Source organism: Hemibagrus wyckioides, linkage group LG02 (genome assembly GCF_019097595.1).
Source record: "Hemibagrus wyckioides isolate EC202008001 linkage group LG02, SWU_Hwy_1.0, whole genome shotgun sequence".
Lineage (NCBI taxonomy): Eukaryota > Metazoa > Chordata > Actinopteri > Siluriformes > Bagridae > Hemibagrus > Hemibagrus wyckioides.
This window is the reverse complement of record NC_080711.1, coordinates 10,365,596-10,379,029: the sequence shown is the minus strand read 5'-3', so window position 1 is coordinate 10,379,029 and position 13,434 is coordinate 10,365,596. Positions and strand designations below refer to the sequence as shown.

Here is a 13,434-nt window from a genome sequence, read left to right as displayed (position 1 = left end):
GATGGGTGGTTGTGGGTGTGTTGGGGTGTGTAGATGGGTGTGTTGGGGTGTGTAGATGGGTGGTTGTGGGTGTGTTGGGGTGTGTAGATGGGTGGTTGTGGGTGTGTTGGGGTGTGTAGATGGGTGGTTGTGGGTGTGTAGATGGGTGGTTGTGGGTGTGTTGGGGTGTGTAGATGGGTGGGTGTGTAGATGGGTGGTTGTGGGTGTGTTGGGGTGTGTAGATGGGTGGTTGTGGGTGTGTTGGGGTGTGTAGATGGGTGGTTGTGGGTGTGTTGGGGTGTGTAGATGGGTGGTTGTGGGTGTGTTGGGGTGTGTAGATGGGTGGTTGTGGGTGTGTTGGGGTGTGTAGATGGGTGGTTGTGGGTGTGTTGGGGTGTGTAGATGGGTGGTTGTGGGTGTGTTGGGGTGTGTAGATGGGTGGTTGTGGGTGTGTTGGGGTGTGTAGATGGGTGGTTGTGGGTGTGTTGGGGTGTGTAGATGGGTGGTTGTGGGTGTGTTGGGGTGTGTAGATGGGTGGTTGTGGGTGTGTTGGGGTGTGTAGATGGGTGGTTGTGGGTGTGTTGGGGTGTGTAGATGGGTGGTTGTGGGTGTGTTGGGGTGTGTAGATGGGTGGTTGTGGGTGTGTTGGGGTGTGTAGATGGGTGGGTGTGTTGGGGTGGGTAGATGGGTGGTTGTGGGTGTGTTGGGGTGGGTAGATGGGTGGTTGTGGGTGTGTTGGGGTGGGTAGATGGGTGGTTGTGGGTGTGTTGGGGTGGGTAGATGGGTGGTTGTGGGTGTGTTGGGGTGTGTAGATGGGTGGTTGTGGGTGTGTTGGGGTGTGTAGATGGGTGGTTGTGGGTGTGTTGGGGTGTGTAGGTGTGTGGGTGTGTTGGGGTGGGTAGATGGGTGGTTGTGGGTGTGTTGGGGTGGGTAGATGGGTGGTTGTGGGTGTGTTGGGGTGTGTAGATGGGTGGTTGTGGGTGTGTTGGGGTGTGTAGATGGGTGGTTGTGGGTGTGTTGGGGTGTGTAGGTGTGTGGGTGTGTTGGGGTGGGTAGGTAGGTGTGGGTATGTTGGGGTGTGTAGGTAGATGTGGGTGTGTTTGTGAGGATAAGGGTTGTTGTGTGGTTGTATGGGTGTTATGTTAATAGAGTAGGACCCTTTAACGAACATCCAGATTCAGTGGATGCCAAATTCAGTGAAGACCCTCATCAACACTGAAAAATAAATACATGTAGATTATATACAACGCTCATTTAAAATACATGATCATCTTAAACAACATGCAAATTTTTGGCCATATCCGCAAACTTCTCTAATAATTATTGCAGTATTTAAATAACAAGACTAAAAATCTAAACAAACCACGGCACACGCTGCTGAGAGCACTCAACCATTCATCTTGAAAACTTCATCTTCCCCTTAGATATGTTTACATTTCGCTGGAATAATACATTAGAAAGGAGTGGAAAATGGATATTTTATGGTCCAGCGTGTTTTGTCTTGGATATATAGCCTGTGGGTTTACTGTAACCGCTCAGTTATTGGTGGCCATTTGCTAGCTGTAACATTGCGCTCACTGGTGTGTCACCTGCCATGTGAAAAAGACATTAAGTTGCAGACACATTTTCTGGTATTTAAATTGGCAAGTTTTAATAGCATTGGTGATATGCCGATTATAACGACAATCCCAGATGCCAGCAGCAATCAGCTCCGTTATGTGTGAGGGAGAATGAGACATCATAGACTGGAGAAGGTGGCAGGACTCATGAAGTTGATTGAGCTGTAAGATTGATTGCTGTGCTTACGAGCACAGTGTCAGTCATCCATAGAACAGCCCAGTCAGAGAGAACCAAACTCCATATCAAGCACTAAAGCACTTTCTGTTAGAGGCTGTTTTTTGCTCTCGCAAAGTCTGGAAAAATCCTCCCAGATGCTGCTGTAGACCCATTATCCCCCGTCCAAGGAATGAAGGTCATCAAGCTATAAAGAGGGCATGAGCTTCCATGCTGCACTCTCTCACTTTCAGATTAGATTATTTCAGTTTAGCTCTGTCTGCTGCCAGATCATCCACATGAGAGCGAAATGCTCCTTAAAGAATGTAATATGATACACAGATATGTTATTTTGCACAGCTATTGCACTGACATCTTTCCTTTTATTGGCTGCTTAAAATTATATACCCTGTGTATACTGACTATTTGTAAGATATAGAGTGTGCAATTTACAACCTGTCTTTGTGTTACTGTCTCTATTGCTGCTGGATATCTGGAATTTTCTTCGGGATCAATAAAGTATCTATCTATCTGTCTGTCTGTCTATCTATCTATCTATCAGCATTAAAGCTGGAAATGAAATTTGTTTGCATTGTATAGCTGTTAATTTTAAAGGTGTGGTCTGAATCATGCTTCCCTGTTGCTTTTAACTACACAAATAAAAGAAATCATACAAGCAACGATGTCCGGGATTGTTTTCATGGTTTTTGGAAACTGGACAGTCGAAAATTGGAAAAAGACCAAACATTATTTTGTCCAGTTTTGGTGAAACTGCTGCTAATGTTGCTACAGATTTGTATTTTTGGCTTACAGGAAGGAAACTCTGCTATCGTCGCTTCAAAGTTGTCCATCCTTACATGCTTTTCTGCTCATGACTGGTGTAAAGAGTGCTTATTTGAGTGACCATAGACTGCTTGCACCATCCTCCTCTGACTTCTCTCAACAACCTCAGTGTTTCCACCCACAGCACTGCTGCTCGCTGCTGTTTTGTCTAGAAGCTGTTGTGTGTGAATCTCTGGAGATCAGCACTTTTTTTTAAAATAGCCTTACCAGCCCTTCTGGCACCAACAACCATGCCACAGTCACATTTTCCTCATTCTGTTGTTTGATGGGGAACATTACCTGAAGCTCCTGACATGATGCATTTCATTTTAATAGTAAAATGATTCGTTTATTTGGTCATGTGAATGCCAAGATCTCTCACAATACACTCATGAACATTTGGAATTGGTCATGTTTTTCAAAAAAAATGAGGTTTTGTGTGTGTGTGTAGAGGACTGATTTGCATAAAGTGGCCTTCTGTGCCATGATTATCTCAAAGGCCAATATTGTAATACCAATTAGTAAACAACATATTGTGCAGCCTCATCCCTGGGCTGTGAAAGAAACGAGCAGACTGATGGACAACGGATTAGAAAATTCAAATCCCGAGCTATCTAGTCTGCTTTGAGTGAAATCAGCGCTTACCAGTATGCTATCAGCTATTACATGTTCCTGCATTTCCGCTCTGGTGGGTCACGTCAACGAACCTTGCTTTATTGCTGTGTTTAATAAGGACCTTCGGTAATTATTTTGACATGAAGCCAAAAGTCTGTTGTGTCTTCAGTGAGCTTTGAGTTCTACTGCTGTTTGTTGTTTATTTTTTTAAAGCAATAGCACGTCTGAAAGTATACTGATAAACAGTGGAGACGCTAAGAAGACGAGACGGGAGCAAAGACATCTGGAAATGTTGATTTATTAAGTCAAACATCGTCGAGGCCTCCAGGGAGGCGTTTTCACTGGTAGTTGAGCCACTGCAGTTGCTGACCACTTCCACCTGAAAGAGGCACTTTGTGTGAGGAGCACAGTGCTGCTGGTGTGCCACCTCACCCCGTCTGAGCTTAAGCACTTCCTCAACAAGCTATATTCACGCTGTCATGACTTCTGCAGGCAAATATTACGGCACGAGGGCAGGCACAAGCATCGCCGTTGAGCGTCTGTGTGTGTATAGTGTGTTGCCCTCTAGTTTACAGAAGGGGAAAAAAATTCCACATCAGTACGGATTTATTTTATGACCGTAGTCCAGCTCAGAAAATATATTAAGCTTATTATTTGAACGTGTTGAGTAATAGTGCTTTTTTTATTCGTCACAGAACACATTTAAGCCTTGAAAATTGAGGCTTGAAATAAACCCATTCAATTCAAGTGACCAGTCAAACAGGCTAACAACTGAAAGAGCTCCAAAAATGAATGGAATAAGTTTATCCCGGAAATCCTGGCCGTGCTTCACAAAACTCGCTTTGAGAACCATGGGCTCTAAAGGTCAAAACGAAGCACTGTTCAGTTTGAAAAGGAAAAAATCTACTTCAACACTCTCTCTCTCTCTCTCTCTCTCTCTCTCATAATGCACTTTTTTATGTAGGGTGACCGCAAACATCAGAACAAAAAGAAATCAAGAGGTGAAGCCAGTAAATTCCAAGAAGCCCATGCGTTACGTGAGTGTGTAACGGGGCTTCTGATCTTCCATTAAGGCTAATGTCGTGATTGGCGTGTATCTTACATCTTACCTAATTAGCACAGTGAAGGGACACAGCAGGAGAAGAGCCTCAATTCAATCAAAAAGTACATCTGGAAATCGGATCAGTCGACAAACAAAGGGTCATTTGTAAAGATATGCCGATAACGTCAATTTGAGCTCTGCATTTCTATTGATCTATGGTGTATTCGTGGCTCATACTGACCTCGCTGTGGAGGTCACCCGGTGAGCACCTGGACTATTCATAGACGACACACTGACGAGCCACCTAGATTTTGTCGTGAGTCCGAATGTTTCATGTTTTAAAGGAAAAACATTATTATAACGCTATACAGCTAAATGTACTGTAGTTACAGTGGTGCTTCATAGAAGGGGAAACAGTTAACGGACACAGCGGATAACCTCGTGCTAAGCTGTTAGCTCCAGAAAACTGGTTGACGGTGATATTAGCATAAAAGATCATTTTTTAGCTTTAGAAAATGGCTTTAGAAAAGAAAAGGTGAAGCAGTGGAAGCTTCACAGACTAATAAACCTAAGTGCTGCTGCTTTGCTCTCCTTAGAAAACTAATGCTGTCAGTACAATACATTTACAATCCAACCTGGACAGTTAAAGTGGAAAAACACCAGGTGATTATTTTTTTGAGGCGAGTCTGTGCCCGTGACTCCCTCAGACTCTTGTCTTGGTGGTGTGGGGTGGTACATGATGTGTGAGCTTTATCTGGTGAAGCTCGACTATCTCAAGGTTTGATGTGTTGAGTGTTCTGAGATGCTTTTCTGCTTAGTCAGGTCAGTATTCTCTCATCTCATCAACAAGGTGTTTCAGCCTGCAGACCTTCTACACACTGGATGTTTTTTTGTTATTTCACACTATTTTCACACCCACACACCCACACACACACACAAGCTCTCTTTCTCACACACATACTCACTCACCCACTCACTCACTCTCACACACTCTCACACACATACACACTCACTCACTCACTCTCTCTCTCACACACACACACACAAGCTCTCTTTCTCACACACATACTCACTCACCCACTCACTCTCACACACACTCTCACACACATACACACTCACTCACTCACTCTCTCTCACACACACACACACACACACAAGCTCTCTTTCTCACACACACTCACCCACTCACTCACTCACTCTCATACACACACACACACACAAGCTCTCTTTCTCACACACATACTCACTCACCCACTCACTCTCACACACTCTCACACACATACACACTCACTCACTCACTCTCTCTCTCTCACACACACACACACACACACAAGCTCTCTCTCACACACACATACACACTCACCCACTCACTCACTCTCTCACACACACACGCACACACACACAAGCTCTCTTTCTCACACACATACTCACTCACCCACTCACTCTCACACACACTCTCACACACATACACACTCACTCACTCACTCTCTCTCTCACACACACACACACAAGCTCTTTCTCACACACACATACACACCCACTCACTCACTCTCTCACACACACGCACACAAGCTCTCTCTCACACACACATACACACTCACCCACTCACTCACTCACTCACTCACTCTCATACACACACACACACACACAAGCTCTCTCTCTCTCACACACACACACACACACTCACATACTCACTCATACCCATTCACTCAATCTCTCTCTCTCTCTCTCTCTCTCTCAATCTGAAGATTCCAAGTGAGTAAGACAGCACACATAGCAAAGTAGAGAGAGAGAAAAAAAAATGCTTAAAAAAGACGGAGTGGAAGGGAAGTCTGTGGAGGAGGTTTAGGAGATGTGGAGGCTTGTGTCTATCCAAAAATAAATTGGAGGGGAAAAAAACAAAAACAAAACAAAGGAACTTGAATATTGTGCAAGATATTGTACCAGACAAATGAAGGTTCACTGTGACCAGCTTCATCTCACTCAGTGGGTTTTCATTCAGCAGTGTATGTGTGTGAGCAGAATGATTATAATGCACAGAATATCAGGATGTGTTGTTTTGAAAGTGCTGTAGTGCTGAGTGTGTGCACTTCACGCTGTACTGCAGCAACACATTCACTCACAGGAAGCAGCTCTTTCACTCTGTTGTGATAATATGACCTTCAGATCCACTCTCCTCCTCCTCCTCCTCCTCCTGTTCTGAAAAAGGTTTTTGATTGCTGTTGGTTTATTTTAAGTAAATCTCAATTTCTTCGAAATTTCTCTCGGCTGATCTTCCATTAAAGCTGCCATGTTTAATTGTAGCTTAGAAGCCCACTGAAGGATGCTATTATCCTGCTAATGGCCAGTGACATTATCCCGGATGTTCTTTGCTCAGCTGCTGATCCACAGTCCTCACTAAAAGCTTTCACACCTGCTTCCGTTTTGGATGAAAAAATCCCAGAATGGTCAGAAATGGAAAGGAAGCAATATCTCCAGTGGACATTGCATGCTGCATGAAGTGGAACTGGTTTTCTCTGTGGTGTAAATGACTAATTTGTTCACTATTGGTCAGTCTTTGTGCAGGAGCAGGCAGGATTGGTCAGAATTCCTTCGAGAGTGGGCAGGACTGGTGAAAAGAGTGTACACATGAAAGTCCACATGAAAAAGCCTGAGAATGTAAAGGAGCTTTTGTGCCGAAAAGAAACCTTTATTTTGGAAGGAAGGTTGTGTTAAATTCCGTACAGCCTTATTTTATCATTGACATTAATATTGATGATAAAGTGTTCAGTTATGAAGGATATATATATTAAATGAAATGAAACAGCCTTTATTTGTCACATATACATTACAGCACAGTGAAATTCTTTCTTCGCATATCCCATCCTTGGAGGTTGGGGTCAGAGCGCAGGGTCAGCCATGATACGGCGCCCCTGGAGCAGAGAGGGTTAAGGGCCTTGCTCAAGGGCCCAACTATTATTTCTGGGCTCATTGATATAATGTAGTACAGGACATTTTAACCAACTGCATTGTACTTTATGTGCTCCCTGTCAATCACAGTGACATTAGCCAAACGTGGGAGTCTATGACATCATGTATGTGTAAGAGGGCTGAAAGTGCATTGCTCTGAGCATGTTTTACTGCACTGTGGCAGTGTGAAAGGAAACTGGTTGGCGTCATGCATGGCTGGTGAATAAATGAGATGAAAATTGAATAGAGAATAGTCTTTTCTCACACAGCATGTTTAATCACATCTCCATTAGAAGGTTAATGCCTTTCAGAGGTTTTCCCAGTCGCTCTCCAAAAGCTATTCCGTGGAAGAGTCGGTCACTGCTTACTTGTTACTGGACTGAATGACGTTATCCATTTCTAAGGTTCTAATCTGTCTTTTTTCCCCCTCTTCTTCTCCGCAGTGATCTTGTTCTGCATGGCAGCACTCATCTTCCCCATCGGCTTCTACATTAACGAAGTTGGCGGTCAGCCGTACAAGCTGCCCAACAACACGGTGGTGGGCTCGTCCTACGTGCTCTTCGTACTCTCCATCTTCTTCACAATAGTGGGGCTGCTGTTTGCGGGAAAAGTCTGCCTGCCTGGCTGAGGACGCCACTTCCTCCGGGGATCATCCAGGAGCTTTCGGATTGTTTTTTTTTTCTTTTTTCTTTTCGAAGAGGAACAAAAAAAATAAATAAATAAATAAAAATTAGCAGTGCTCGCTATGGAGGAGATCTGTTCACAAAGTAGGATGGTGACACTCCAGATTAACAACTAACTCCGAAAATGCCATTGCACGCACTCTGCGCACAGCTCGTGGGTCCTGTCCGTGTCCCCCAGAAACCAACCTGAGCTTATTTGTCGCGCCAGTCTTTACGTTGCACTTATAAGATATTTTTGTCCAACGTGGGACAGAGGAGCCTCGGAGGGGGATCGCCTACCTGTGTTCCAGGTGATATCGAGGGCTCACGCTGATGATTTCATGCTTATTTCGGTCCCTCATGAGCATTTTTTTTTGTTCAGTTACACTAATTTTACTCCAGAATTGTACAGTTTTGTATGGATTCATCGCTCGCGTTCACTAAAAGGAAGACTTGAGGCTCCAGAATGCCCTCGTCGGTCCCTCACTGTGCTCCTGATCAAAGGATAAGGGACTTATGTGAGAGAACACAGTGGAAGACATGTTTTGTTAGAAACACTACACGAAAACGGAAGCACTAGGACTGCCGGTCAGGACCCTGTGAGGCCGTGCCTCATTGTGCTAACTCCATCACCTAAGAGACTTGTTTAACACACACACACACAGAAAGGTCTGGTGACCAAAATGAACTGCTATCTGCCCTTGTATGTGTCCTGGGCTCCATCAGGTCCGTGTTTGAGAAGGCCAGAGAGAAAGATCTGTTCTGCCCTTTAACCTAATTCCCCCCACCCCCACTCATCCTGATTTGCTCTTCAGACACCCGGGGTATGGTCGGTGTTCTATGCTAGCGTGCCATGAATCTGTTTCCATTGTATCAGTACTAAGGGCAGATACGGTTAGAGGGAGGACTGTGCAGTAAAGCCATCAGTATTTGAAACACCGCAGATGTAAGAGAGACCTCCTTACCTCATTGTTTTTTTTTTTTTGTAATTCGAACTTTATTTCTTTTTCTTTGCTAACCATGATGATGATGTGTGCCCTGTAAGTTATATCTTGCTTTGGTCAGAGACATTTATCGAGAACAAAAAAAAAAAAAAATATGCTGTGATCATTGCAACTTATTTATCTGACACTGAATAACAGGAGAGCAGGAATGTGTGAGTGACATCCTTTCTTTTCGAAGTAATCCTTATTTTAAACCAGTGTATCATGCAAGAGTGTATATTTACAAGGACTTGGAATCTGTATTATTTTGATGTTTGTATGAATTGAAGGTCAGTTTTCTCCTTAGGAGAGATTGCTCTGTATGAAATCTGTTGCTCTTATTGTTTCTTATCTGACCCAGCGTCCGTCCCAGAAAAGAATTCCTCTTCAGCAAGTGAACAGTTGCCTTTACAATCGTGTTATTTTTAATCGCTTCATCACCTCTTCAGTAAACGGTCCTCTTCTCTTCTCAATAGAGGAATCGCATCACACAAAGCCGAAAAGTATTCATCCATACTTTGTGCTTCAAACCCAGGTATTAGGAGTATGTATCCTGTTAATATGATATGAACTCCAGTTTGTTATAGGAATGATTTAATAATAAATGACAGGGTCTGGTTGTGTGAATGGGTGTATGCTCGGGTGTGTGTGTTGGGTGCTTGGGTGTGTGTTTTTGTACACTTGGGCTGTGGGCAGTTGGGGGAGGGTTGTGTGTGTCCAGTGTGTGTGGGACGGGGTTGGGTTGTATGAGCACATGCTTGGGGGTGTGTGTGTGTGATAAAGACATAGCCAGTAGTGGAAGACATCCATGTTTGGATGTAGAGAGAGAAAAAAAACTCAAAATGGAAATAAAAACAAGTAAAAGTGACTTTTAAGTAAAGGTTAAGGAATAGGTATTATTTATGACTACAGACGTACAGATTATGTATGAATAACAGTATTATCTATGAAAGGATATTAGCATTCCTTGTGCACAGTTACTGTTAACAGATCCATATTACTGACAAGGCAATTGTTTTTTTTTCTTCTGCTTCACTATTTCACTGTATAAAATAAAAAGGCATTAAAAAACAGCCTTACTGACTGACGTTAAATGAGATTTGTTTATTTGGGGTTGCTTCAGTCATCAAGCCCTGGTGCAGAGCGGCTTGTGTGAAACACATGGACATGACACTGCTTTTCTTTTTTTTTAATTCGTTGCTGGTTGCCAGATTTCCAGCAACACGATCAAGGTGAGTATTTACCCTGATGCTTTATTTACATCTTTTAATTCCCAGGTTTCATCTCAAGTCTTTTCCTGCTACCGTTTCTCACCTTCTACACCACGTTTCTTATGTTCTAGTAGTAAGTCTGATTAAATAAAATGATGAGAAGCTTGTAAATGTGAAAATAAATGCTGTATTTGTAGTTCTGTTTGGATCACATTTTGATCCAGCGTTAATAGTGGAGTAGACAGGTTCAGGAAGATTCAGAGTTCAGCTGCGAGGATAATCACAGGTTTATGCAGGACCTTTATATGCTGGAATTTTCTATGAGGATACTATTATTATTTAAATATTATTATTATTTTTAAAATAATTTTTTGTTATTATATATATATATATATATATAAATATGTATATATATATATATATATATATATATATATATATATATATATATATATATATATATATATATAAATTTGTATATTTAAAGGAAATGACAACACATCAAAATAACCCAAGATCATGCAGTATTTGCAGAGCCTTAATAACTAAAATAAAACACAATGCAAATAATTTGTAAACAAATTGTGTTAATGCTTTGGCTAAATCACATTAAGAAATCAGTATTTGGTCGAATAACCCCGATTTGCATGGGGTTTTTGCAAAAAAGCAAACAGTTCAGCTTTGCTTGATGGTTTGTGACCATCCATCTTCCTCTTGATGACATTCCAGAGGTTTTCAATAGGGTTCAGATCTGGAGATTGGGCAGTGGTCTCATTTTTTTTTTTTCCAGAGTTGTATATATACACACACACACATAATAAATAATAATAATGAAAGGAGTCTCAAGTATGGACTGCTTTGTAGTCAATGTTCAAAACATTTTCTGACCTGGTTTCTCAGTAATTTGGTGAAAATGCTGATCTTTTAATATAAGTGATCATTTCTAATTAAATTTGTAATTAAATGTAAATAAATAAAAGAAAAAATTTGCAATTGCTGTGATATAAAAGGAATCCAACACTTTGTTACTGGAAAATCATTAAGCTCCCCCCACTTCCATCACTGATTCTTTTCCACTAGCAAAGTGTATTTATTCGCTTTGTTTCTCAGCCTCTCTCTGCTCGGTATTTATATAAATGCATGCTGTTAATCTGCGTGCTGAGAATGTGCTGTTTGTGCGTTTTATCTGCTGAGTAGGTGCAGCGCAGGGTGAAATCTCGAGAGTTGGTTGTATTGATCAGCAGACATCCTGTTATCAGTGATTAATCTCATCCACTAACTTCTGGCTTTTAGGTTCCTTCACCAAAGATTTATGACGCTTCCATGATATCGTGTGGGTGTTTTAAGTGAATGTAATTACTGTATGTACAGTAGCACTGTGTGTGTGAGAGAGAGAGCTGAACAGCAGGTAGAGCTAAAATATGCAACCACTTGTGTTTCTGAGCTCAAATTGTTTACATGGCTCATAATTAAGCCTTTATATTTTCTACAAGCCTTTAATTTTAGAAACAGACCTCACTTCAGTTTGATTACACAAAAACATAATCATTATTATTATTATTATTATTATTAAAAACACTATTATTTCTTTTTCTTTCTTTCTTATATATATATTTTTTTTATTTAATTTATTATTTTTCCTTGCTACTAGAATGACTTCATGTCCTTCATTCATTTTCATTAACTGCTTCATCCTGCTCAAGGTCACTTGGATCCAGAGACACTGAACATTACCAGTCCATCATATGATATCTCTCTCTCACACACACACACACACACACACACACACACTCTTACTCAATCACTTCTAGTGGCACTTGGGACATTTAGATTAGTCTGGCTCCCTAACCACATTTTTGATGTAGCTTTAACCCGGAGAACCCAACTGTGAACCCACCCATCTACACTCAGAGCCTGGAGCTGTGATGCACCAACCGTACCTTTTCAGATCATTTTGTTTTCATTATAAAAAATATTCACTGTTCATATCTTATATATGATATCTTCATATCATATAACTTATGTATAACAACAATAATAATAATAATAATTAAATGTCTACACACCCCTGAAGGATTTGGCAAGAAACAAGAAAAATAAAAAATAATGCCTGATCTTTTTCCATCTTTAATTTGCGATCCTTCGATGAACACAGTGGAAAACACTTTAGAAAAAAAAAATAAGAGGAAGATAAGTGTGACAAGATAAATGTGCAATGCTTTGGACAGCAGAGAGAAAAGAGAATAGAAAGGGAAAATGTACCAGAAATACTGAACACCCTGAGCATCCTGCTTTCCCCTTTTAACAAGTACACTGCCGTTTCATTCCACTGGCAGAATGGAAATCAACTTATCAGACAATCAGGATGAACGTGAATTATTTTATCACTGAAAGTCTGATATAAAATGAATCAGAACTCAGTTAGCTTTCAGTGTTTTCGCCTCGGTTGGATATCTTTACACAGAGTTTCAGTGGTTGAAGATAACACCTTCACCTTTTAGATGCTCATAAACAAGCACTTGGGGCATCTCGGAGAACAGAAACGGGTTTGATATCACCACATACTTTGAAGATAGAAACATTTGTGTGGGGGAAAAAAAAAAACAACTTTTTAAAAACCTTTCCTATGAAAAATTTTCCTCTTAGATAGATTATGTAAAAACAGAAATATTTATGAAATATTACAAATTCATGAAGCCCTGAGGGGTATACTTTCATATGAGTCATTGAACAACAACAGAGTGTGACATGACAAAGAAACTCAATGCTGAACATAGACAACATGAAAACAGGCAGAAGTTTCATTTTTGGCCTCTGGTAATAAAAGAAGGTGGTCATATATACCCAGGGAGTACCGGTTTAGTAGAATAGTCCAAAAAAAAAAAACAATAGGAGGGCTTGAGGTGTCGTCCACACATTACATCGGTAATTATTCAAAACAAACGCCCACGCCAGAGACGTGCACTAAGCTTCATAATATGCACTCGACTTCATGATGCACACTTAGACTTTTAAAGTCCCTTCTGTATCACAGCCTGCGCACAACACAACTGCCTTCTGAACAGAAGAAAAAAAGAAAAGAGTACACACCGTCTGTCCACGTTACTCCACATTGGATTATGCTTATTTTTGATTTATAATAATGTATATAATAACTTGTGTAGTACTTTTCATTTTAAGATCAGAATCTCAGCCTCTTATATTATGAACCACTGTACAGCTGAGAAGTCTTCATCAGTGAACAGTTGAAAACTTCATCAAAACACAATTTTTGACCATTTAGTACACAGTAATAAAAGGGAATGATTTACACCGATCAGGCATAACATTATGACCACTGCCAGGTGCCGTGAATAACACTGATGATCTCCTCATCATGGCACCTGTTAGTGGGTGGG

General features: G+C 41.3%; 1 protein-coding gene across 1 annotated transcript in view; it reads left to right on the top strand.

Moving 5' to 3' along the window:
- The window catches only part of mosmoa (modulator of smoothened a), a 34,668-nt gene extending 24,759 nt beyond the window's left edge, over positions 1-9,909 (top strand). Inside the window, exon 3 of the mRNA XM_058373458.1 lies at positions 7,624-9,909. Coding sequence (XP_058229441.1) covers positions 7,624-7,808 — 185 coding nt within the window. The 3' untranslated portion in view covers positions 7,809-9,909. The remainder of the gene's footprint in view (positions 1-7,623) is intronic.
- The last annotated feature ends 3,525 nt before the right edge of the window (positions 9,910-13,434 follow it).